The sequence below is a fragment of the Drosophila serrata genome, unplaced genomic scaffold, assembly GCF_035046125.1.
Source record: "Drosophila serrata isolate PLE 108 unplaced genomic scaffold, ASM3504612v1 contig_240, whole genome shotgun sequence".
NCBI classification, from domain to species: domain Eukaryota; kingdom Metazoa; phylum Arthropoda; class Insecta; order Diptera; family Drosophilidae; genus Drosophila; species Drosophila serrata.
This window is the reverse complement of record NW_028257138.1, coordinates 5,296,124-5,320,469: the sequence shown is the minus strand read 5'-3', so window position 1 is coordinate 5,320,469 and position 24,346 is coordinate 5,296,124. Positions and strand designations below refer to the sequence as shown.

The window sequence follows — 24,346 nt, the reverse complement described above, 5'->3', positions numbered from 1 at the left end:
AAGAAATAATCCAGAAACAGCAGAAATATATTTTTATACTTATTTCGCCACGCGACTTTATCAATTTCTCTGAATTTGCATTCAGCTAATCCCGGGAATGATAATGCAAGACAGCAAAAGGTCAGTGAAACCTGGAAATCGTATTTAATTTCACGTGCCTCCGAAAAGAAAATTAATATATTTATGAAAAATTATTAATTTTTGAAGTATATGCAGTATTTTTAAAGTGATGAAATATTTGTATAATTTACTACAGTAAATCATATGTAAAATAGAAAATCAAATCAAAATACAAAATATATTTTATTTGTTAACCTTTCTTCCTTCAAAGATTCTAAACTGCAGTTAAACCTAAACAATTTTGCACCAAAATGTCTTGATTAAACCCCTTGATTTCGATTTCCTTAGCAATATCTTTCAGTTTCCTGAGTATCTGCCATTGACATATGTCAAAACCTGAAATATGAGCCTGGGTCGAGTTGATTGAAAGAGATACGCGTGCTCTATCCTAAAAAAAAAGTTAGAAAAAATGCGGGAAAAATGTCAATCAGAAGTCAAACCGCGAGTTCTCACTGCTGTAGAAATTTCCGCTAAAAAAAATACATAAAACAAGGGGTATTCTAAATGAAACGTAAAGAAACTTAACATTATATCGACTTAGATAATACTTCAGAAGTCTGATTATTTCAGTTTTCCAGGAGGAAATTTTATATATTATAATGATGTTGTATATCAAGGATTTGTTTTGAAATCCAAGTCCCAAAGACCCAATGCTCTCCAACAAAAATGGGTGTTTTAAATACAAGTGTTATATATTTTTCCCCATCAGAAGTATAAATATTTTGTTTAAATCTCTAGAGTTTCCCCCACGTAGAGTCTGCCCTATATAATTTCCGGCATTTTGGCCATAAAAACAAATAAACAGGAATATAAAAAGGCAAAAACAAATATGGCACTTTGATGGACAATTCTCCATCCATATGGCGCAAATACCCGCACACCCTACAAATGTATACATGTACACGACGAACAAGTCAAACAGAAGCCCGCCGAGCACTCACAATTCAATTTCAGCATTGAAATCAGATACTCCCGAGAGGGGGGAGGGAGGTAGGGAGGCAGGAAGGTAGCCAGGTGGGTTAGGTGGTTAGGTGAACCCCTTCGGTAGGAGTCAGACTGCTGTAGATGTTTAGAATTTCGCACAAGGTACAAATCTGTTAACGCTTTGAAACCGCAGACAGCCACCGGAATGTTGGCGCAGCCACAGAGCCATATCTCTAGTTCCGAGATGCACAGGGGCCTGAGATAACAAATTACTTTAAATAACGAAAAATTACCAGAAAAACATATTGTGTTATTTTTTTATTTTAAAATTTGAAAGGTCGTACGAAGTATTTGTGTTTTACTTAAGTTGTTTTTCCTGTCTTTACTTACCTAGAACTTGAAATATTTGAAGTTATAAAAAAGTCTAAGGGTTTCAATTTGTAATAATATCAAATTAAATGAATCAAACCTATATTATCAACATTTCTCTGTAAAATTGTTTTAATTAATATTTTGAGACTGTATATTAATTTATATTGTATCTCTTTATACAGAATTAAGATCAATTAACTAGCATTAGCTTCATGTTTATTCCATTTAATCAAAACTTTAAGACTGTACATTTATCAACTGATTTCCGTATTTAAACTAAATCTCAATTAAGACAATTTTTCAATACTTAAAACCACTGTACTTACCGCTTTTCCCTCTAAACAAAAGCTTTATGCCAAATCCGGAAGGTAAAACTATAAGATTTAATTTTTTTTGTTGTGTTAAGTTTGGCATTGTCTAGCTGATATTATTCCCTTTTCGTAGAATTGAACAAGTCGCGGAAAAGAAAATCTATGGAAAGGGAAATGAGTATTTATTTAATAAATTGCATTTTCTGCACAATTTGCCAATCGAAATCAATTGGCTGTCGTTTGCGTTCCATTTTCCCTTTTAGCCAATTTAAGCCGCTTAGCCGGCTGCCGTCTCAGGCTTGGAAATTGCTTTCGTTCCCCCTTTTTTTTTTATTAGTGTTAACAAACTGATGGATTTCGGATTCATTTATTTGAAATATATTTTAACATTTAGATTTAGATTTTGATTTCTGATTTGATTTGTACAGTAGAATCAATAATAAAATTGAATTGATTTAAATATTCTTCATATGTATAAGTAATGAACAAAGCGACAATATTTAATAGCATTTAAATATGGAAGAAATAAAAGTTAAATGTCTTGGTATTCTTCAGTTACGGGGAGTTAATAATCCCAGTTCCTCATATTTTGATTAGTGCTAGGATATTAATCCCTTTTACGGCTGCGATGCCATGCGGATCCTGGCGGTGGCCCTCGACTTTGTGTGTATCTCAGCCGTTCGCAGCGTGATTCCAAAGATGTCCTCGTGGTAGCGACTCTCGTCCTAACAAGAAAATGTTTATATATATACTATATATAAAAAAAAGAGCAACACAAAGTATGTAGATTTGCTGACATCAAATGTGTTTACATTGTTTTGCAACAAAATCGCTCATACGCCGTGTGTGGCTGCGGGGAGGAAGCCCTTCGTCACTATCGGTATTTATGACCCCAGCTTCACTATAAACCGCTCAGGAAGGATACTTACCCGCAATGTTAGCAAAAATGTCTCAACTTCCGCCTCGGTTTTCTGCTCCTTGCCGGCAATGCACTTCCTGTCAAGGATAAAAAACCGAGCATAAGTATAGAAAAAGAAATGTGCTGGGAATATAAAGGAAAGCTAGGAAAAACAGTTTATTTATTTGACGCTCTAAGATATTTATAGCAATCTCTGGGATGATAAAAAACACTTGTTTATGATTTAAAGTATGTTTTTTGGAGAGTATTAAAAGTAACCAAGTTGGACAACGTTTACTGGCAAACTTTGGGGGTAAATAATCAAGATATAATTACTATAAATAAATAAGCATATCAATTCTTAAACCTTTGTTCAGCTTCATAATTAACAGAATATAAATTAAGGAAAATTATCACTTGTAATTAGCAAACAGCTGCGAAACTGAAACTGGTCATCTGCTTTATTATCTGCCTTGGTTTCAATTAAACTAAACCGCTTATGATTACGAGTAACGAGTCGGTCCCCTTTGAAATGCCCCCCCTGAAGGACCAAAGCCATTATGCAATATCCTGTGTGGGAGACGCCAGCCCTTATTTCACAATAAGGCACTTAATCAGGAGCTTTGAAAGAATTCCAACCAGAGGATGGTGGAGGCAGGAAATACATATATAAAGCCAAACGATGGCAAAATACCTGACCGTCCGGGGGGCATTAGGAAGCCGTAAATTCCCAGCTGGGAAAATCGGTGGAAAAGCAAATGTGAGGAAAAAAAAGGGGAGCAACTCACAAAGGCAATCAAACTAAGGGCAAAACTATGAGGAGATGTTAAGGGGCAAACCTTACCTGATGGTCTGGTACACATGCTCGGCCATTGTGACATCGCCGCAGACGTAGATGTGGCCCCGATCCTGGACAATCAGCTGGTACAACGAATCAAATTCCTGCTCAATCAGGTCCTGCACATATGTCTGCAATGCACAATGCGTAGTCGTTGTGGAATCAGAAAAGCAAATCATTTGTTTAAGCGTTACAGAGAAAAGAACATTGACATTGATTGGTCAATCAATATGAGAAATTAAGAAAAAGATTGCAGGAGAGATTGATTAAACTACAAATCTTTTATACATATCGAGAAATAGAAAGAGAGAGTCTTAAAATACAAAATATGGGTTTGACAGGGGTTTCCAGCTTTAAGAGCCATGATAACGGCATACATATTTTTATAAAAATAATTTATAATATATTTCTTAGGGTTAATAATAGTTTTAAAATGATTCTAAACAACACATTTCTTGTGAAATTTTTTTCTCTGTAAATAGCAAACTTTCCTTCAGTTAACCCGAAAAAACGAGGGGCAAAGTTTTCATTTTCTTTCACCGAAACTCACCTTTGGAATGGCCGGCTCCCTGGACAGTGCCAGAAAAACTCGATTCAGGATCTGGTCCTTCTCCAGCTGTGCCTTCTCCTCGGCATACAGGTCCACATCCCTATTGCGGCAGCCAAAGAAGAGCCACATCTTGGGCAGAGGTGCCACGGGGTCCAGTTCTCGCAACACCTGAAACTCCTGCCAAAAGGAGCGAAAGGGAGCAATGCCCGTGCCAGGTCCAATTAGGATGATGGGACGACTCCGGTCGCTGGGCAGATGGAAGCCCAGGGCGCTGCGCACGAACATGAAGAGCTCGTCGTCCGCCCGCAGTCCCGAGAGATAGTTGGAGCAGACGCCATAGCGTTCATCACCATCTCCGTCCTCCGAGCGATACTTCACAATGGCCACCGTCAGGTGGATCTCATCACTGACCCGACGCGGGGACGAGGAGATGGAGTAGAAGCGCGGCTGCAGGGGCGTCAGGTGGGCCAGCAACAGAGGCGCCGGTGGACGACAGGAGGGGAACTCCTCCAGAACGTCCAACAGGTGGGGCAGTCGCCAATGACGCCAGTCCTCATAGGCTGAGGAATCGTTCACCAGCAGCTCCAGTCGCTCCCGGTCCGCCGCATCCTCGCAGAAACCCGCCAGCAGGGTGAGCAGCTGTCTCGATGGCGGCGTGGTCAGGTCAAAGAACCGCACCAGGAGGTTCCTTAGGCTATCTGGCGGAATCTTGTCATGCGGCTCCCAGCACTTGAAGATGCCATTCGAGGTCTGCTTCTCCTTCAGCAGCTGCAGCTGCAACACCTCATCGGGATTATCCACACCCGCCAAGCGATCAATGAGACCGTCCACCAGCTGGTTTCGATTGGCCGGAAAGATGCCCACATGGTCGCCGGGCTCATAATCCAACCCCGGAGCACAGATCTCCAGCAGCATTGTGGTCTTGGCCCCCTCGCTCAGCCGGGTCAGGTTATGGGGCTGCGCCTTGATCTTGCAACAGTGCACCTTCTTGTTGTGATACTTGGAGAGGCTGCTGTCCAAAGAACCCTTGCTGGGAGCCGGCACCAACCTTACCGTGTTTACTGTCAGGGATTCGTTTTGCAGGGCAAGTGAGGCATCCGTGAGACTCTCCTCTGGATCCAGGCAGAAGGTTTCACAAGCAAGCTAGAAACGGAATATGGGATATAATATGAATTATAAAGCAGAACATAATAATAATAGAAATATAAAGGTTCAAGAACAGATAAAACATACAGTGCGTATACGTAATTTTGACACTAGACCAAACCCGTTACGTATACGCACTGTTGACTCTGCTTTATGCATTATCCTAGAAACATATATAGTTGATTTGATATATAAAACATAATAGTAATAGAAATAGAAACAATAAGTAAATCTGGCAAGGATCTGGTTCAGAATATAACATACGCTGCGTATACGTAATCTTGGTACTAGTCCAAACCCGTTGCGTATACGCTTTGTCTGCTTCATACATCATTCTAGAAACATTGCATACACAGATTCCCCAGGAAGTCTGTCACTCTACTGTCCACTCACCTTAAACACCTCGGGTGCCCATTTCCGGAAGGACTGCTCCTGGCCACACATCTCATCTCCGTAGGCCACCTTCAGCAGCCTCTCGCCACCCAGCTCCCCGAGTATGTTGTCCACATACTGTCCGAATGCACAGAAATTGGGATAGGCCGAGGAGCCGAGGGCAAAGACAGCGAAGCGGACATTGGACAAGGGGCCGAAGGTCTCCTCGGTGAAGGTGTCCGAGGTGGAGCCCCGCAGCGAGTCCCAGCGGTCAATGCGCTTCACCTGTTGCAGTGGCAGCTTCATGAACTCCTGCCGCGAGCTGGCCTTCATGAAGGACTTTGAGGAGCCAATGCTGAAACAATAAAGGGAGCAACAAAAAAACAGTCAGAGATGGCAGAAGATATTTCGAATTAAATAATTAATTAACTTTTGATGGATTTTTTTTCTCCTAGATTAAAAATTAAAAAACTTAATGGCCCGATTGTGGCATCTCAGTGCGGCGACAGCCTCAAAGTATGCAGCGCCTCATTCAGTTGTATTTTTGTACTTTTCTTTTTTGCTTCTTTTGGAAAACAAGCCCAGAAGAACACTCAAATTAAAATGGGGCTTGTTAGGAGGAATATATGTCTCAGGCCCTTGGCTGTGCCGCTGCTCAGTTTCATATTTCACAAAAGACCGGGCCGGGTAACAAAGGGCTTGGAGGGAGCGCAGCAGCAGCAGCAGAAGAAGGCGTGGTCAAGGGCGCCACAGGATCTAAACAATGGACAAAACACGCCAAAGGAGGCAACAATAAAGGAAGAAAAGCAGCGGCTGACAGCAAAGCATTTATTACGCTTGTCATTGGGATGTAGCAGAGAAATGTACAAAAACTGCCAAAATAAAATGAGCACACAAAGTAGGAGCAAGTTGCCGGGGAGGAGGGGATGAGGACTGGGGGACTCGTATCCAGTGTGGGGCAGCAGCAATTCACTAAAAAAACGTAATCATCCGCTCGTCAGCAGCTCGTCAGTGCGAGGTCCCTCGCAGCGTGTGAGCTGATGCCTTTTCCTCGGCTGTAAAACTGCAGTTTTCCCTCTTGGAAAAACCACCCGCTTGAGTGATGATTCAACAATGAACAGTGGCAGTTTTTAACGAAACCCAAGAACCGACGAAAAATCCGCTTTGGGCCCACAGACCGACCGAGACAGCAATGCCAACTGCAGCTGGCCATGGCCTTAGTCCGTTGCCGTTCTCTGGGCCATCTTGATGGCTCCTTTTAGCCAGATAGACAGAGAAAGATAGAGATGGAGAGTTTCCAGTTCCATTGTGCGTTTAAAACTATTTGAGCTCCTGCTGCTCAGCTTGGCTTTGGGTCAAAGTTTATGGCTTTACCGGGGTCGTCGTCGTCGTAAAAACCTGTTGCCACGGGCTCAGGACTTCAGGACTACGGAGGACTCAGTACCCATCACGAGTGGCTGGCACGGAGCTTACAAGTTGTAAGAGCTTGTTAACAGCCAGTGATGGAGCAGACACTGCCAGGGATTATGGCCATGATGAGGCCACTACTACTACTACAACTGGGAAAGGAATATTAAATTATGTCATTACTCCTTAGACAGCTGCATTATAGTCCAAGATGTTCCTGAATTTAAACCACTTGGTTCAGTTTTGGTTCAAATTGATTTTAGCTTCGCAAACTCATCAAGGGTTAGGTTATTATGATTTAACCTTAACCAACAGCAACTCGATGCAGTTGCTTGATAAATTAAGCTTAAGGGATAATTAATTTATGCATCTACAGGAGAATATATTGCATTTCAGCAGAAAAAACAAATAAATACGGAAGGCAAACAAATATATAGATGGAAGGTTGAAAGTTCTTAGTTGCAACAAATATTATTCAAAGAGATTGAGTAGCTTTAAGTGATTAAAAAACTATAATTTAAAAGATATAAACCAATCCAACAGCTCATATTACAATCATTGTATTTATTTCCTTATCACCCATAATCCCACACATTCTTCAACCATTGTAATCCCATTCCAAACTCCTTTGCCAGGACATGTGCAATTCATGAAGACAACAATAAGGACAATTCAACGCTCCGGCAATCACGGCAAGTTTTAAGCTGAGTGACGCCTATCAACTAAATCGCACTATCCTTAGAAAGGATGAGCAGGAGCAACAGGAGGAGGAGGTGCTGGCAAAAGGACTTGGCAAACAAACAGACAATCGGGTCGCAGGATCCCTTTTTGCCTCTCACTTCCTCCTGCGGCAACAGCCCTAAAAGTGCAGCAATGCGTGAAAAGAGTGTTGTAATTTACAGGTGTACTGCCGTCAGTGGCAGGTGGCAGGTGGCAGAGCGAAAGCGAAAGCGCTGGGAAAAGGGGATCAGCAAGGAGGGATATTTGGCCAGACTGAGTATCCTGGACTGGCGGCATAATTAAAAAGCTGCCAGGCTGCGCGCAGCGAATTGGCTGTAGTTTTTTTGTGCTTAAGCACTGTTAGAAATAAATCTTAGAGGGCTGGAAAATTAATTTTTAAATCCAATATAGATGAAAGTTGGGAAGGAAATGAAGAAAACATTTTAAATATATGCTAAATAACTGTAGAATATTCTTTTAAATATTATTAAATTATTATACCCTTTTAAGGTATCATCATTTTAGTCAGAAGCTTGTTACGGTGTGAAGGAATCATTTTTGATCATTTTATAATCCATATATATTCTTGATCAGCATACACAGCCGAATCAATCTAGCTGTGTCCGGTAAAGATTTATTTCTTTTCAAAATTTTATAATTTATGTATAATTTTATACATCGTTAAAATTGTAAACGTTTGATAAAAATTTTAATTTTAAATTGAGTATGCAGATCAATTAACCTAAGAAAAACAAACATAGGACAGCTTTCCGATTTAAAATGAATACGTTTTTATCTTAGTTATGAAATTTTAAAACTCGGATTTGTTGAATAAATTGTCATATACAAAATTCTCTAAATATTCAATTGATGGGTACATTTTAAGCTCAGTTATGATTAATTTCCAGTACTATCATACAATTTAATTGTAAACAGCAAGGGTATATAAGCTTCGACATCCCGAAGTTAGGTTTCTATCTTGTATTTCAGAAAACTGTAACCTTCTACATTAGCACCATCATCCGTTGCTCTGCGAATCTTTTCTTTATTGATTTTTAGAGTTTCCATACTAAACTCTCAGAATCTATTAATTTATTTCTAAAATAAACTTCAACTTGAACTGTTTTGTAAGTTAATTTTTGATTCTCCCAGTGTATCCTACCCGTACCCATTAATTTGCCAAGTAACCTAAAAGCTTGAAGGGCCGCTTTTTTGTTTTTCGCATTTAGTTTTCGTTGGATTTTTCTTTTTTTCCCGTATTTATTCTGACTGCACTTGAGTCAAGTGGCGCTCTAACCAAGCAAGTTGTACTTGCAATTATTTGTGTGTGTGAAGGGCCACTGAATAGAGATAGATGCGGAGCATTTTTTGCAACCATTTCACTCGAGTGTTTGACCCCCGCCGACTGACTACTCATTATGCAAAGTGAAGTAATTGCGAGCTGATGGCACTGACGTCATCAGAGCGAAAACTTTGATAGAGAACGAAGACACACTTGATGACGTCGAGGGCGGGATAAGTGCCCCCCTCCCCTTCGCTATGGGTGCAGTTTACAGGCAACAGGATGCGGATGTCAGGTGCTCACATCGTATCACATAAAAACACAAACACACGCACATACACAGAACACAACACAACCAAGGACTACACCTACCCACACACACCTGTCGCAGGTGACACTTAAGGGCACACACCCGCACACTGAGAGGCGTTGATGGCATAATGGACTGCAATTAAGTGAGCCTGAGCTGACAGTCACTTGAGTCAAAGCAGGGCAAGGCCAGGATGCTGGTATGTTGTGTCTTTTTGCAGATTTTTAAGAATTCCAACCATAGAAAGAAAGTGGAGACGAAATTAAGTGCCAATCTGGCATCAAGAAGTCACTGCTTCAATTTTCACTCCGAAACTATTTGAAAACTATTAAGCAACTATTTGAGTTTCAGCTTCAGCATTTCGGGAAAAGTTTTTACCAGCAAGCGTTGAGCTTTAAAATTAAATCAATTGAGGCAAACAATTAACAGCAAAGCAATTTCCGAAGCGACAAAATGCCTCGGGGAAAAAAGGGAGAAAAAGCAAATACACGAGGCAAAGCTCACTCGAGCGTTTAAGCAGCCAAAAGAAGGTCCTTCAGCAGCAGGAGCAGTCAGGATCCAGCTCAGACTCACATGAAGTTGCTGTTGATGCCTCTCCCCGAAGCGATTTCGGTATCGAGCTCAACAGCTTGTTTCTTTAAATTGCTCATACGCAGCGTGGGACAAGGCTCATACTCATTCCCCAAATGCTGCCTCGGCAGAAACTGTGCAGGCGCCGAAATTTCGATTAAGGAGAGTGCTTTAATTTTTTGTACAAATAGCAAAGAGCTTAGACAAAATATTGCACAAAAATGTCAAGGGCTTTAGTAATATATTTGTGAAATCACTAAAAAGGTTTAAAAGTACTTTTACTTTTACTTACTTTTTAACCCGGACAATGCTAGAACGATTCGGCTGTTGATGCTGATCAGGAATATATATGGTTTATGGTTTATCTCCTTTAACAAGCTTCTGTTAAAAATTATAATACCTTGCAAGGGTATAAAAATAGCTAAAAATCTATCAGAGTTGCATCGAATATTCGATACTTGTAACAATTAATCATAAACCCAATGGCAGAAGGCATCCAATTAACGCACATTTCGGCTCGATTTCTGCGAAAAGCTTCCGCCTAAATAAACCCGAGCTCTTTTAACAACAAAACACACAATGGGATCGTATGAAAGAAGTAATAAATCAAATTAATTGGTTTTAACAGCAGACAAAAAGAGTGAAAGCTCTCCTTAGGGGGAAGGAGCTACCCACTCGACATCCTGGCTAATGATTATAATAAATACAAATTAATAAACATTCAGTAAACAGCACGCACAATTATGTCGGATCAGAGATTCCCGGCCATTATTTTTCAATTAAAGTATCTCCCTTATCGTCAAAGCGGCCGCAGGACATTTTTTTAAGGCCTCCTGACTCCTGTAATTTGTTATCGAATTGGCTTCCATCCGTTGGGGGGCGGAGTGGGAGGGTAAGCTCCTCGAGGACTCGCCATATGAATTTTCAATTTCATTTTCAACAGGCAGCTCGCAACTCACAGCTTGTTCGGGTATAAATTTAGCTCGTGTGTGCGAGTGAGTGTGCCCCAAGTTGTCAAAGTTGTCAAGCGGAAATCCCCCTAACATCATAAAAACCCTCCACAGACATACGTGAGGGAAAATATCGAAATAACAAAATTATTGTTATTGTTTTTTTTTTCCTGTTTGAAGCAGGGCAGAGGAGAGGGGAAATTGCGCGGATTTGTCAGCTCTCTCAAGCGGCACGCACTTAAGTGCGTCGTGTCTTTATCCTTTTGTGTGCGGGCATGTGTTCCATTGGGCACATCAAGGATGTGTGTGTAATTTTAAAGCTCCTGACACGCATACAGGCAGCAGAATATGTGAGACGACGGCCAATTAATAATACAAAAATGCCAAATATGTGTCAGCAATAATGTGACTCGAGACAAGAATACCCAGAAATCGAATAAGGAGAGACACAAGGAGCATGTCCTAGGGGGGAATCTTATAAAACATGGGTTAAGTATTCAAAATGAAAATTATTTAGGGTTTTTAATTAAGCGATAATCTTATAGAAGTCTTGAAAATAATTAAATAACAAACATAATTAAAAAATCTTATTCAAATTTTAAGGCAGGTACTCAAACTCTTGAGAGCTCTTACCAAAATATTTGCGAAAACCTTTCAAATAAACAAATAAAGTTTAAAATATTAACCTTTTACCATATACATATAAGGTAAAAGCCATAGATTTTGAAATATTTCTCCTACTCGATTCCTTTTTGTGGCATCCTTTTGCAAGTCAATTTCTTTTAATAAAAAATAATTAATTAATCCGACTTGTGTGTGCTTCCCCACAAGGGATTAAAATCTGGCTGCGTGTTCCCCCCACAAGGAATGCAATAAAAATTGATATACAAAGATGGCCACCACAGGACAACCGGCAGGACCATTTGCATAAGCTGGAAATTCAAAATGAAAGAAAACTTGCTTAAAAAGCAATTTAGCTGCGGCTCCTGGTCGCTCTTCGCCTCTGATGCAGTACAAAAAAAATTGATTTATTCGAAATTTATGCAAGAACCCAACAAGACCAAGGGAAAAGTGTATTTATTGACTCACCTGGAGTCCTGCAATCCATGCTCGCCCGACTCCTGGACACGCATCGCATACAATTCCTGCGAGAAGAGCTGCGGATACAAAAAGTTAAAGGTCGTTAGGAGGCGGTACTCTCTCGTGGCCTAATCCATTAATTAGCTTGATATGATCTGGGGGGGAGTCTTGAACTTACCTCGCCATTTTCGGGGGGATCTCCGTTGCCAAAGGTGGAGGCCACAACAATTAACAAGGCCTCGTGCTCAATGGAGGATATATCGTAGTCGGACATGCAATATATCTAAATGAATAAACAATTTACCGCCTTAGCATTGCGTATTATGTACTTTTTCCATCTTCCTTCCATTCTTTCCCTATTTTTCTTTTTTTTCTGCTAGGACAGACACTTTTGTGGTCATTATATCCTGGCTCACGCATCCCACCAATCTCAATACCCGAAAGCTGGCCTAATGAGCCCCAGGCTCCTTCGAGCCAGTATCCTGTAGTTTGTCGCAGGTGTTTGCAGCTTATCTTATTTCGCCAGCCTTTTTACTCACACGACGAGAAGCTGCTCCTCCGGAACTGGACACTACCCACAAGCCGGTGCCAGCCACAAAAAAGTGTAAAAGTAAATTTCGGTTTTATGCTAATTTGTCTCATGTGGCCACGCTGGCCTTTGCACATTGGCCTAAGGTCGCAGGTTAAGTAGGGGGCAGAGAACCCCAAATGGGACTAATTTTAGAAGTAGGTTAGAACGCTTTATAATGTCAAATTAGGCCTGTCATTTGGCCATATGAAATATGTCGGGTCCGGAGCTCATTTCGGGGGTTTTATTTGCTTAAATTTGAAGAAGAATGGGGAAACTATGGTGTGTGTTTGCTGGGTATTTTAAATCTAGCTTAAGTTGTTGGAAAAGTTCTTCTTATGGGTACGAGGAAGGTTCTATTATATTACATATTTTCTGACTTAAAAGTATATGTTTTTCCTCTGTTATATTCCCACTCACCTGTGCATTAAATGCATGTCCCAGCAGCTCACACAATTGCTTGGCATATTGCTCCGATTTACCAGTTTCGGTGGCATACAATACCGTGGCCTTGATGCGCTTCGACAAAGCCCTTCCAAATAGCTTCGATGTAAATTTCACAGCCCTGCAACAAGATAGAGAGAGAGAGTCAAGAGTGTTTATTGGTCAAAGATTTAAGGCCAAGACTAAAGCCAGTTAAAGCTGCGTCAGCCGCACCCAAGCCGTCATCATCATTAGACTCATAAGCCTTGATGCCGGGGGGAAAAGGGCCAAAACAATCCATAGAACAGAGTACATAGAACATGGAACATAACGGTCGCCGGCTGATATAGCCACTTTGATTGACACGACATGTAATTGGAAAATTGTCTACGACTCGAAGCATACATTGATTATTGTTGTAAGGACCCCAGCACATGGTTAGTCAATAATCAAATGGGAGGAAAATCGCATAAGCATAAGCATAAGTATAAGCACTTTATTGCATAAAGGCTGGCGACTAGCATTGCACCCTTTTTGCACGCCTTTGCCATTTAAGGCAAAGTCGCATAAAATTTTATGCATACTGCAAAGGCACTGGGAAAACAAAGAAAAGGGGGTAAGTGGGTTTTCCTCGGCGAGAACAAGTGAGTGGAGAAAAGCCTTCTGTTGCTGCTTCAACGCCAGACATCGCTGATGTGCTTCCATTTTCTTTACTATTTCGTCTTTACTCTTATTCTGTGATTTTCATACCCTTTGTTGTAGGATATTAAATAAATACAAGCTGCAGGTGAATTGGGATAATTAATAAGTATTAGGTAACTATTTTATATTTATCCTTTAAGTAGTTGTATATAAATTGAAGGTGATTTTTATACTTAAACTCAGATTTCAAGGTTCTTGAATTTAACTCAATTGTATTGCTATTCAATAGAAAGTCTCTTTCGAAATGGAAAACTGCATTATAATGTTTATAAATTACTAAGAATCTTCTATCAACAAACACATTATATATCCCTAAAATATCCAAATATTAATTTTTTCTATCATAACCTGATTCCCTATAAAGTATTCTCCACTTCGGATTCCTGTCCTGAACATTCGTATTTATTATTTTTATTTGGAAAGCCATTGTTTCCTCTTCTCTTCCTGCTCCTGACGGGGCACTATTTTTTGGGATAAGAGGCCAAATGGATGCTTATAGGCAGTTTAAATGTAATTCAATATGTCTGGCACTCCCCTCCACTTGGCAGGAGCAGGACTATCTCCTCTTTTCCTCAACGAACTTCACACGCATTACGCTGCACACTTTTGTGCGAGGACATGAATATAATTTCATTTTCATAAAGTTGTCGATGTCAGCGCTGATTTAATTCCATTTCATCTCATCAGTGCTAAGAGGCGCGGCGCGTGCTGAAACAATTAAACTTAATTATGTCGGCAGGCTGTCAGTCTCCAGCGGGATATATGTACATATATCCAGAACAGAGAGTATATATCCATATAAATGCGTAAATACTCGTGCATGTGTGATTTTTCAGTGGCATTTCCCACCCACCATTTAAGCATATTGATAAAAAGTTTCGCACTCGAAGGGACTTGACTCGATTTAATGAAAACTTCCCATTCGCAACAATTTTAATTGATAACTTTTTAATGAATTTCGGCCTGGCCATTTTGCAGTTGTTCGCGGAAAGGACTGATTGCAGTAAATTAAAATTAATTAGCTCAGTTGGAAATATGGCCGCGTGGACAACGGCATTAATATGTAACGATTTAAAGTGCGGTCGTTAAATAATCATCATCATCATTACCCTGAACGGCTCATTTAACAGCAATTTTCAGGTGGCATTTACGAATGTTTTTGCTGTATTTTTTCCCCTGTTTTTCCCTGAGTTTTTCTCTCCGCCATAATTGTGTGATTGATTTTATTTGTCATAGGACCCACAACCGCAACTGTTTGTTCGATTAATTGATGAATGGCCGAAAAGAGGTGTAAGGATAAAAGGCCACAGATTTGCATAAGCTTATGGTTTTTTGCTTCATTTGGTTCATAGCTGTTTTGAATTTAATTAAATAAAATATAGAGTATGCACTCTATTCCGCAATAACTTTCCATTTTGTTCACTTAAAATCTACATATTTAATGTGGCTGAAAAAACTATGGTAATTAAATGGAGAGCTTAATAAAATGAAGATATGGAAAGTTGAAATAAAGCAATGAAAAATTAAATTCTGATGATAACTTTTTATACTACAAAGGTGTTCACAGCTAAAACTCTGTATAATAACTTTAAATAATTTTTTGCAATGATTCTCAATTTAGCCCTTCAAGAACCAAGCCTGATAAATTTATACAACCCAATATTTCTCAATTTAGGCTGCTTTAAATTTACATATTTAATGGCTCCACAGGCATTGCTAGACACAATTTACCTTTACCTGTTTCAGGGGCGAAACTAAGATTTAAATGTCTTAAATTTTACCTCGAATAAAATAAAGCCGTCAAATTTGCATAACAATCAACCTCAGTGGCAAACATATGTGTGTACGCTCTAAACCCATAAACCCATCTCCCCACAGGAGATACCGGCTAGAAAAAGGAGGAGCTGGAGCTGGATGCCTTGTCCCCGGCGAATAACATTTAAAATAACAATAACGAGGACCACAAAAACACGATGCAATGTTCCAAATTTTCCAAGCGACTTGATAACACTGGGAACGAGGAACGACGAGGAACCGGAGCAGGAGCACGGATCCAACCCCGTGGCCATAAACCACAATCCATGTAATCTACTTAAAAGCTAATCCCTGCTGATGCCGTCATGTGACACGCTCGCACAACGAGCCAACAGGAGGACAGCCCCACGCCCATGGACAATTACGCGGGGGAGGAGCAGAGCCATACGTGAGTCAGGGATAGGAGTAAGGATATACCAGGAGCAGGAACATCATCAGCCGGAAGCAAAGGTCGCCGCCTCGCCTCGCCTCGCAACGCCACGTTAACAGTAAGCGGTGCCTGTAAGTACTTACCTAGCGATTTGTTTGAAATTGAATTTACGTCTTGGCTTCTTGCCCTTGCTCTCGCCGCGTCCCTTCTTCCAGATGTGAGTGCGCCAGGCGGGATCCTGGTATTCGAACGAGGGCTTCAGGTAGTACAGCGCCATCTCCTGGTGGAACACCGGCGTGATGGAGCCCGACAGCGGCGGCACGATCCAAATCCAATCAGCGGGACAGCCATTCCTGGGCACAAAACAAAACAAAAAAGCAGAGAGTCCTTTCGGGTAAGTAATTGTTTGTAATTGACGAGTGGGCGGAATCCTTTGGCCCCATTCATCGGGGTCTGGAGACGGTCTGCTGGCATTCAGTAAATGCAAATGGCTGCCATTTGAAATATGGCCAAGGGTATTTTTAGTGGCCCAAATGGGAGATTAACGTTAAGTGACTTAATTGTGACCGCTGCCCCCCACCGGCTGTTGCCATAAAAATAGACACGTGGCTTAGGCTTTTGATTTAGTGTTTTGCCCCAGAAGGTGAAGGTTGAAGTTGAAGGATATTTAAATGCTCAAATATTTACAAATTTAATTTAGAGAAGATAGCCAACAAATGTGTTTTGTTTGTTCTGACTAAAAAAGGATCTATTAAACAGGATAATAGGTAGTATCTTTACCTATTATCCTGTTTAATAGATCCTTTTTTATTAATTTTAATAATAGTTTTAGATTGAAAATATAAAATACTATAAAAAAAGTAACTAAAAATAGTCACATCAATTAATTTACCTACAAAAAATATATTTTATGCTGGTCAATTAATTAAATTTGTAGCGAAAAAATATAAACAAAAGCTTAAAAGGAATTTAACTAATGTTACAAAAAACTGTTTGTGTTATTAAATATTTACAAACAACCTACACTTTGTTATGATAAATCTCGCTGGGCAAACTCTTTAACGAAACCATAAACAAATATATAAAAAAATGTGATATATTAATTTTTGTGTTAAGCCGAAGCCCCGCGCTCTTTGACATCCTTTGGAGGCCACCTCCTCCTCCTCCTCCCTTTCGAATGTTGGCAAAAGTTTGACATATTGTGCGGCATTTATGTGTCTCGTGTGCACTTTACATAAACGCTGGCGACAGCAAATTGGAAACAATAAATTTATTTTTGCACCTGCAAAGAGTGAATGTTTGTGTGTGTGTGTGCTCTTTGGGCCAAGTCAAATAAAACACGTTAAGCCATAAACATGCGACTGGGATATGTCATAAATGCAAACTCAACTGGGCCATAAACAAACACACACACACACACAAACACCGGCGTGCAAATAGCGCCCACAGGAAACGGAAATGGATATGAATACGCAGGATACACGTCCATAATCACCGATCAGGACTTGGACTCACCTCAGCTTTGACTCATTCTCGAAATGCTTCATAAAGCTCTCGCTGGCCGTGTGGTGATCCACAATAGTCACATTGCGACTCTGATACGAATGCAGCACCGCGATGTTCATCTCCACGACGGCCTTATCCTTCCACAAGGACGTCGGTGTCCGAGTGTCCAGGTTCATTTTCAGCGCCACTGTCTGGGGATTTGGATTTAAAAATATGTAAAAAAAACAATTCTGTTAGTGTCTACTAATTGGAAATAGATGGGATCTGCACTATTTTCGATTATAGGCATTTCAAAATTTGTGGCCAAAATTTAATAATTACAGCCCCCAGGCTTTTCTCACACATCGGCGGCGGCAACATCATCATCATCATCAGACTGTTGACCGGACATCAATTATAGATTTGACCGCAGGCCATTGAATATTATGTTATGGAGTGGAACCCATTCTGGTTAACCAGCCAAATGACTTTAAAACTGGGAAATAGCTTCTGTTTAAGGGGAATTATAATTTTAAGTGTATGGAATATTAGTAAAGTTTTTTATTTATTTACTTTAATAGATGGTTCAAGCAAACTCTGACAGGCAAGTATGACATGCATTTCCCTAGTACTTCTCTAATGGCAATTTCATGCTGTTGAAAGGCTAATTAAATAGGTAATTAAATCACATAACGATAGATCGAATTTTAACTGCATTTATTTCCATGTTATCATCAGGTAAGTAAAATGTGCAATAATTCCCCCTCAAAGCAGCTTAAAGCCGTTGTGCCACCTTCTTAAGTGCTCTTAACCAGTTTGCAGCATCATTGCCTCCCTTTTTGCCACATTGTTGCTGGCGGGGTAAAAAGAATTCCGGGAACAAAAAGTGCTTTATGCGAGGACAGCAGGAATGATAAAGGCGGGACTGGCTCCGCCTCCATCTTCTCATTCCGCATATTATGTGGCCTCATAATGAAATAAGCGCCACATAGCGCGACAACGGCGACAAAGGCGAGCACATCAAGGACATTCGGCAAGGACAATGTCAAGGGGAAGCGGATACCCCGGAGATATCAATACGGGAATTACTATATTTTATATATACTATACATTCAGGAGAAGCTGCTCTTTACAACTTACCTCCAGCATATTGCGGCGATTTGTGTCGCATAAATTCCGGCAGCCAATCTCCGTGGACATGTACCAGCCACTGAATGTGGTGGCCGTAAACTGGATGCCGCCCACATCGAACAGCATACTGGACACGGCGGGCAGGGCGTACCATCGTAGTCCCAGCTCTGTGAACCATTCGAATCTGCAACGAGAAGAGCAAGGTTGGGAATAGTTGTGGGTAGTTTAAACACTCCTCCTTTTTTTGGGCACATTTTGGTTTGATATTTCAGAGAACGACGGCCACGCGATTGTGGATGCAAATCCATTGGCTATATCCACATGTCAACCCTTGGCCAGCTGATGTTCGTCTCTGACATAAGCTTGACCGGGGTTTTTTAAGGTAATGAAAATCATAGCATTTAAGGTGGAAAAAAATTATATGCTATTTTTAAAACAGGGATAATTTTTAAAATTAAACACAGGGCTAGACATTTCCTTATCTAGAACTACGTATATTTAATTATTTTTAGGTATACTTCTAGTAGTTATCTACATATTACTATTGGTTCTATGATTTATGTACAACAAGCTATACTAATATATTATTTAATTAATAAACTATATTAATTCCAGTAATTATCTACATGAACTCTACAGCTTCTACTAATGATCTATGTTCTAAAAATCTATTTTCTAACTATCTATTTTAACAATTATGCCATTTATTAACTAAGCCGCAAAACTATATTATAACAATTATTATTACGTTACATTTTTCCAAACAATGAATTTTTAGGTACATTTTACTTAAAATATTTCTATACCTTAACATTTTTGATGCAAATTTTCCCTGCAAGTGTATAGAAATTTCGGGTTCCTGAAATAAGCCTTCTTATTTTCTTTAAGTTATAAATCAACGCACATTTTCTCTTTAAACATCATTAATACTATACTTCCCACAAATAAATATTCTCTTAAAATAAGTTATAGCCAAGAGACACGTTTTCACGTAAATTGGGCCTTGACAAAAAGCAGATTGACCGGAGACTTCTTATACATAATAATTGAATAATAATTATTATTAATATGGGAATTATGAGTGCAAAAAACCAACGTAATTATGGGTCAACGAATTTATAGTTTTTGAATAAACTTTAAGCATTATTTTTCACGTTTTTATAAAGTATTTATATAGTATATAAAGTATTTAAGCTTTAGTCCAGTCACAATTCCAACAAACTGCAACCATGAAGACATGGATCGTTCTACTCGCTTTAATAGCCTTTCTTGACCAATCAATGGGTCAAACCCAACGGACAAGGATTACTCGGAATAGAAACCACCAAAAAACAGTTAAAAGTATTAAGCAAATGATGGCCAATACAGGTGCCAGATATATTCCGGCAGCCAGAAGACAATCAGTGGCCACAGAGATCCTGGGAAACGATGATAACTTGGAGTACTTTGGTGAAATATCAGTTGGGACACCGCCCCAAGTTTTCAATGTGATTTTTGATACAGGATCGTCCACCTTGTGGTTCCCAAGTGTTAACTGCTTGACTTGCAGTCCCCAAAGGATGTATAATTCCAGTGCCTCCAGTTCGTATGTTCCGGAGGGACATAACTTTTCCATTCCCTACGGAAGTGGGAGTCTAAAGGGATTCTTCTCCATTGATACTGTCCGCATGTCAGGCTTGACTGTCAAGTCTCAGGTGTTTGGTGAGTCCACCTCAGAGACGGATTCATTCTCCGGCATGGGAATCCTGGGACTGGCCTTCAACGATCTCAACTTCGGCATAAACACACTGTGGGACAACATGATTGAGCAGAAGTTGGTCAGGCATCCGGTGTTCTCCTTCTACCTCAGTCGCAAAGGAACCTCTGACTTTGGCGGTGAAGTCATCTGGGGTGGCATTGACCATCGGATCTACAGCGGCTACCTCACCTACGTGCCGGTCTCTATGCCTGAATATTGGCAGTTCACCGTGAACTCCGTGGATATTGGTAGGGAGTACGGAGACCGAGTTTGCACGGGATGCCAGGCCATCGCTGACACTGGCACCAGTTTACTTGTGGTTCCAGAGCCTGCCTACCGGAAGATCAATCTTCTCTTGAATGCCACCGATGATGGAGATGGCTTGGCCTTTGTGCCCTGCAAAAGTGTTTGTTATCTGCCCGATGTCTATCTGGATATTGGTGGTACTATCTTCACTCTGACGCCTAAGGACTATATCATCAGAGCAAAAAGTAATGGGCGGCCTGTGTGCGTTTCTGGCTTTGAGTATCTGCAGGGAAATCTTTACTGGATTCTGGGCGATATCTTCATAGGCAAGTTCTACACGGTGTTTGATATGGGCAATGACAGGATTGGCTTCGCTGAGGTCAACGAGGAACCAAGGTTTGATACGGGGTACTATTTATAAAAAGTGGAATTATTTCTGTATTTTAAATAAATAAATACATGGTTTTAAAGTCGTATTTTCTAGAGCCAGAATATACTTTATGACCTTTGAATTTTATTTCAAAAGGGTTCTTTTTTTAAGAGTTTTACGGAATTAGTTGTATCAATAACAAATCAATTTAATAAAAAACATTCTGCTTAGCAACTGTCTTAATTTCTTGCCTAATATATTTCGTAAGAAAAAATTATGTTTTCTCTTAAATAAAGCTAACCCCAGACTAAATGTTTAATGCATATTTTTAACCTAACCAAACGAAGTCAGCTCCCAGGTTTATGTGATGACAAATCCACTGCAAACACAGCTGAATTTTTACAATTAATTAAGACAAACAACAAATGCTCTGATACTCTTTTATGTCTATATTTTTAGTGACTAAAAATGGATTTTGATAACGTCATTAAAGTGCCAGACCCTTTGGCAAATGGAAAGTTTTGGCGTTATTTTTGGCCGCGTGTAAACATTGAAGTATGGGAAACAATTCTATTTAAATTCCACAACCTCTTCGAGTTTAGTACCATTTGAATTCTATCCGCAGAGATATGAAGCTGTTGTTGATCGTCTTAATAGCTCTGGTCGGGATTGGCCAGTCGGCTGCCGAGCTGAAGCGTCTGCAGCTCCATGCCAACAGTAACTTCACCAGGACCCATGGCAGCGTAAAGGCACAGAAGACCCTGCTGGCAGGCAAGTACTCCTTTTTAGTGGAGGCCACCACCAGTTTCTCCTCCTCCGCTACGAAGACCACCGAAACCCTGCACAACTATGCTGACAGCGAGTACTACGGCCTGATTAGTCTGGGAACTCCCAAGCAGAACTTCAACATTCTGTTTGATACTGGATCCTCCAATCTCTGGGTGCCGAGCTCCAAGTGTCCAAAGTCAAACACCGCTTGCCAGAAGCACAACAAGTACAACTCGGCCAAGTCCAGCACCTACAAGGAGAATGGTGAATCGTTTGCCATTCAGTATGGAACGGGCAGTCTGTCCGGCTTCCTCTCCACGGATACCCTGAGCTGGGCTGGCATCGAGGTCAAGGATCAGACATTTGGCGAGGCCATGACTGAACCGGGAAGCACCTTTGTAGTTGCTCACTTTGCTGGCATCCTGGGTCTGGCCTACAAGTCGATAGCCGAGGATGGAGTACCAACCGTGTTCGACAACATGATTTCCCAGAACCTGCTAGACGAACCCATCATCTCATTCTATCTCAAGCGCGATGGAACTGCCGTGCAAGGCGGTGAGGTTATCCTGGGGGGAGTTGACTCTAGTCTCTACACCGGCAGCCTCACCTGGGTGCCCGTCTCCAAGAAGGCCTACTGGCAGTTCACCGTCACTCACATCAAGAGCGAAGGAGTGGTGCTTTGTTCTGGATGCCAGGCTATTGCCGATACAGGAACCTCCTTAATCGTGGTCCCGCTGGGGGCCTTTAGGAAGATCGTTTGGTTGCTAGGTGCATCAACCAATAGTGCTGGCGAGGCCTTTGTCCCTTGTGGACGCCTTGCATCCTTGGCCAAAATCAATCTGGACATTGGTGGAACCATCTTCACCCTGGCCCCCAGGGATTACGTGGTTAAGCTGACGGAGAATGGCAGAACCTACTGCATGCTGGCCTTTACCTATATGTCGGGGAACAGTCTGTGGATCCTGGGGGATGTGTTTATAGGCAAATTCTACACGGCATTCGACAAGGGTGATAACCGAATTGGTTTCGCCAGAGTTGCTGATTATTGAACGAGTTTATTTCCATGTTGTTTTTTGGAGCAGCCAACTTTTTAAATAAATAATATAAAGAATAAAGCATACAATGTATGAAAACTTAAATTTTTACTTAAACAAAACATGGTTTAAGAATAAAAACAACTTTGTATCTTAACTTATAGAGCATGTTGTGTCTTCCGGGGAAAATTAGAAAATAAATCATTTGATTTCCCCTGAATAAACATCACTTGGCATGTGTAAAATCTGCATTTATGGATGCATCTCCCTCTGGTCTACTCACTTGGGATGACTCAGCGGCACTTCCAATATCAATTCCGGCGGGTAATCAAAGTAGTCCGGATCATGACCGTTGGCCGATACCACCAACGGCAGTATGTCCCACTCGGTGCCCTTGCTCTTCCATCCCAGCTTGGTGCAGACCTGATGGATAGAGATGGGATTGGACATCAAATAAATGTGAATCGGAATCGAAAATCGACATGAGGCCGCTGGCGGCGGCGGACATAAAAAGTGACATGTGTAAAAATAAATGGAGATACTTTCGTATTGGCCTGCCTAGCTTGGTTTATATGCAAATACATTGGGGCGAGGGCGGTATTTGTGGAGTTTGCTGAACCCACTGCCAATCCCGCATATGCCACCCATTCCGTGGCAACATCTGCTGCCGCATTTGTGCCCTCGTATTTATTGACAGCTTTGTTGTTTGTTCGGTTTTTGCGTATTTAAAAAGAGATTTATTACAACGAGTTATAGAGCGAACTTGCTGGCAGCCTCTCTGGGGCTTTTCCAACTTGTTGGTTCGACAAAGGTCGCATCCGTCGGATAGCCCACACTTCCCGGAAAACGATGGAGGAGACAGATTTAAAAGGCAGGCCGCCAGGCTGGCAGCAATTGCGGCGTGTAAATATTGTGATGGCTGAGGAAAAATGTATTTATGCGAGTGCGATATGTAAATTGATAGCTGGATTATGCCACGGCAGCATGTGTAATAAATAAGGCCGAATGTATTTTGGACCTGGCCGAAACGTGCTCGAGTCGAGTATATAATTGGCAGTTGAAATGGACAAGAAAAGGTGGAATAAATCCCACCCATGACCGTGTATACATATATTTAATTATGATAAAAAACTGTCAAATAAACGGAGTTTCTTTAATGTTCAAAATTGTTGTATACCTCTAATTAAATCAATACTTTTAAAGGTCTATAGTTTTTATTATGTTATATAAGGCCTACGATTCTTATTTGAAATCTTCGTAAAGTAAAGACTTACCTCTGTAAATTCCAGGTTCATGGGATCCCCAATAATTTTTCCATCTGCCTGCTTATAGCCAGCATATGATATTAACTGATTATTCCAAATGCGATAATCGTGTTTGGCATCTGTGCGTTGGGGAAATATCGTGATGGCCGATCTGGGAGAATAACAAAAAGATGCAATCAATTTATGCGCCAAATCAAAACATTAACAATTTTCTGCGAACAGCGTTAAAGTTCGTACAAAGTTCAATCGGAAACTTTTCCGAAACAACGCTTTCCCTTCTAATCTGCATGAAAAGTCAGAAGTGCAATTTCGAGTGGAGGGAATGGAATGATTTTTGGATGGCGCCTGAAATATTCATGGCAACAAATTGGCACTCCTCTCTCGATTCGGCCAATTAGTAGGGCAAAAACATAATTTGCCAATCATTTTCCGCAAACACATCCACGAACGTACTGACGCCTGCCGCGCTTTCGAGTAGATTATTGGAAAATTTGAAATTATGAGCCAGAGAGCATACATACATATGTATATTTGGGAATATATTGAAAATTATGTACAGCTCTAGTTGCGATTAGCGAGTA

The 24,346-nt window shown here is 40.7% G+C and overlaps 2 protein-coding genes and 1 pseudogene across 4 annotated transcripts in view; 2 read left to right on the top strand and 1 right to left on the bottom strand.

The window, feature by feature from the left end:
- Positions 1 to 2,078: 2,078 nt before the first annotated feature.
- The window catches only part of Nos (Nitric oxide synthase), a 54,796-nt gene continuing 32,528 nt past the window's right edge, over positions 2,079 to 24,346 (bottom strand). For both annotated transcript variants that reach the window (XM_020951742.2, XM_086830772.1), the window contains exons 7-19: positions 23,775 to 23,916; positions 22,784 to 22,923; positions 18,354 to 18,528; positions 17,244 to 17,425; positions 15,872 to 16,081; positions 12,839 to 12,983; positions 12,029 to 12,133; positions 11,860 to 11,927; positions 5,553 to 5,886; positions 4,014 to 5,156; positions 3,470 to 3,594; positions 2,657 to 2,723; positions 2,079 to 2,452 (exon numbers count right to left, since the gene is read on the bottom strand). In XM_020951742.2, the coding sequence (XP_020807401.2) occupies positions 2,345 to 2,452; positions 2,657 to 2,723; positions 3,470 to 3,594; positions 4,014 to 5,156; positions 5,553 to 5,886; positions 11,860 to 11,927; positions 12,029 to 12,133; positions 12,839 to 12,983; positions 15,872 to 16,081; positions 17,244 to 17,425; positions 18,354 to 18,528; positions 22,784 to 22,923; positions 23,775 to 23,916 (2,944 nt within the window). In that variant the 3' untranslated portion in view covers positions 2,079 to 2,344. The remainder of the gene's footprint in view (positions 2,453 to 2,656; positions 2,724 to 3,469; positions 3,595 to 4,013; positions 5,157 to 5,552; positions 5,887 to 11,859; positions 11,928 to 12,028; positions 12,134 to 12,838; positions 12,984 to 15,871; positions 16,082 to 17,243; positions 17,426 to 18,353; positions 18,529 to 22,783; positions 22,924 to 23,774; positions 23,917 to 24,346) is intronic.
- LOC110183463 (cathepsin D pseudogene) lies at positions 18,568 to 20,845 on the top strand (annotated as a pseudogene). The gene has a single exon (XR_015271200.1). The product of XR_015271200.1 is annotated as a cathepsin D pseudogene (transcript).
- Positions 21,328 to 22,515, top strand: LOC110183464 (lysosomal aspartic protease). The gene has a single exon (XM_020951745.2). It carries the CDS (start codon positions 21,328 to 21,330, stop codon positions 22,513 to 22,515), a length of 1,188 nt encoding a protein of 395 aa, XP_020807404.2.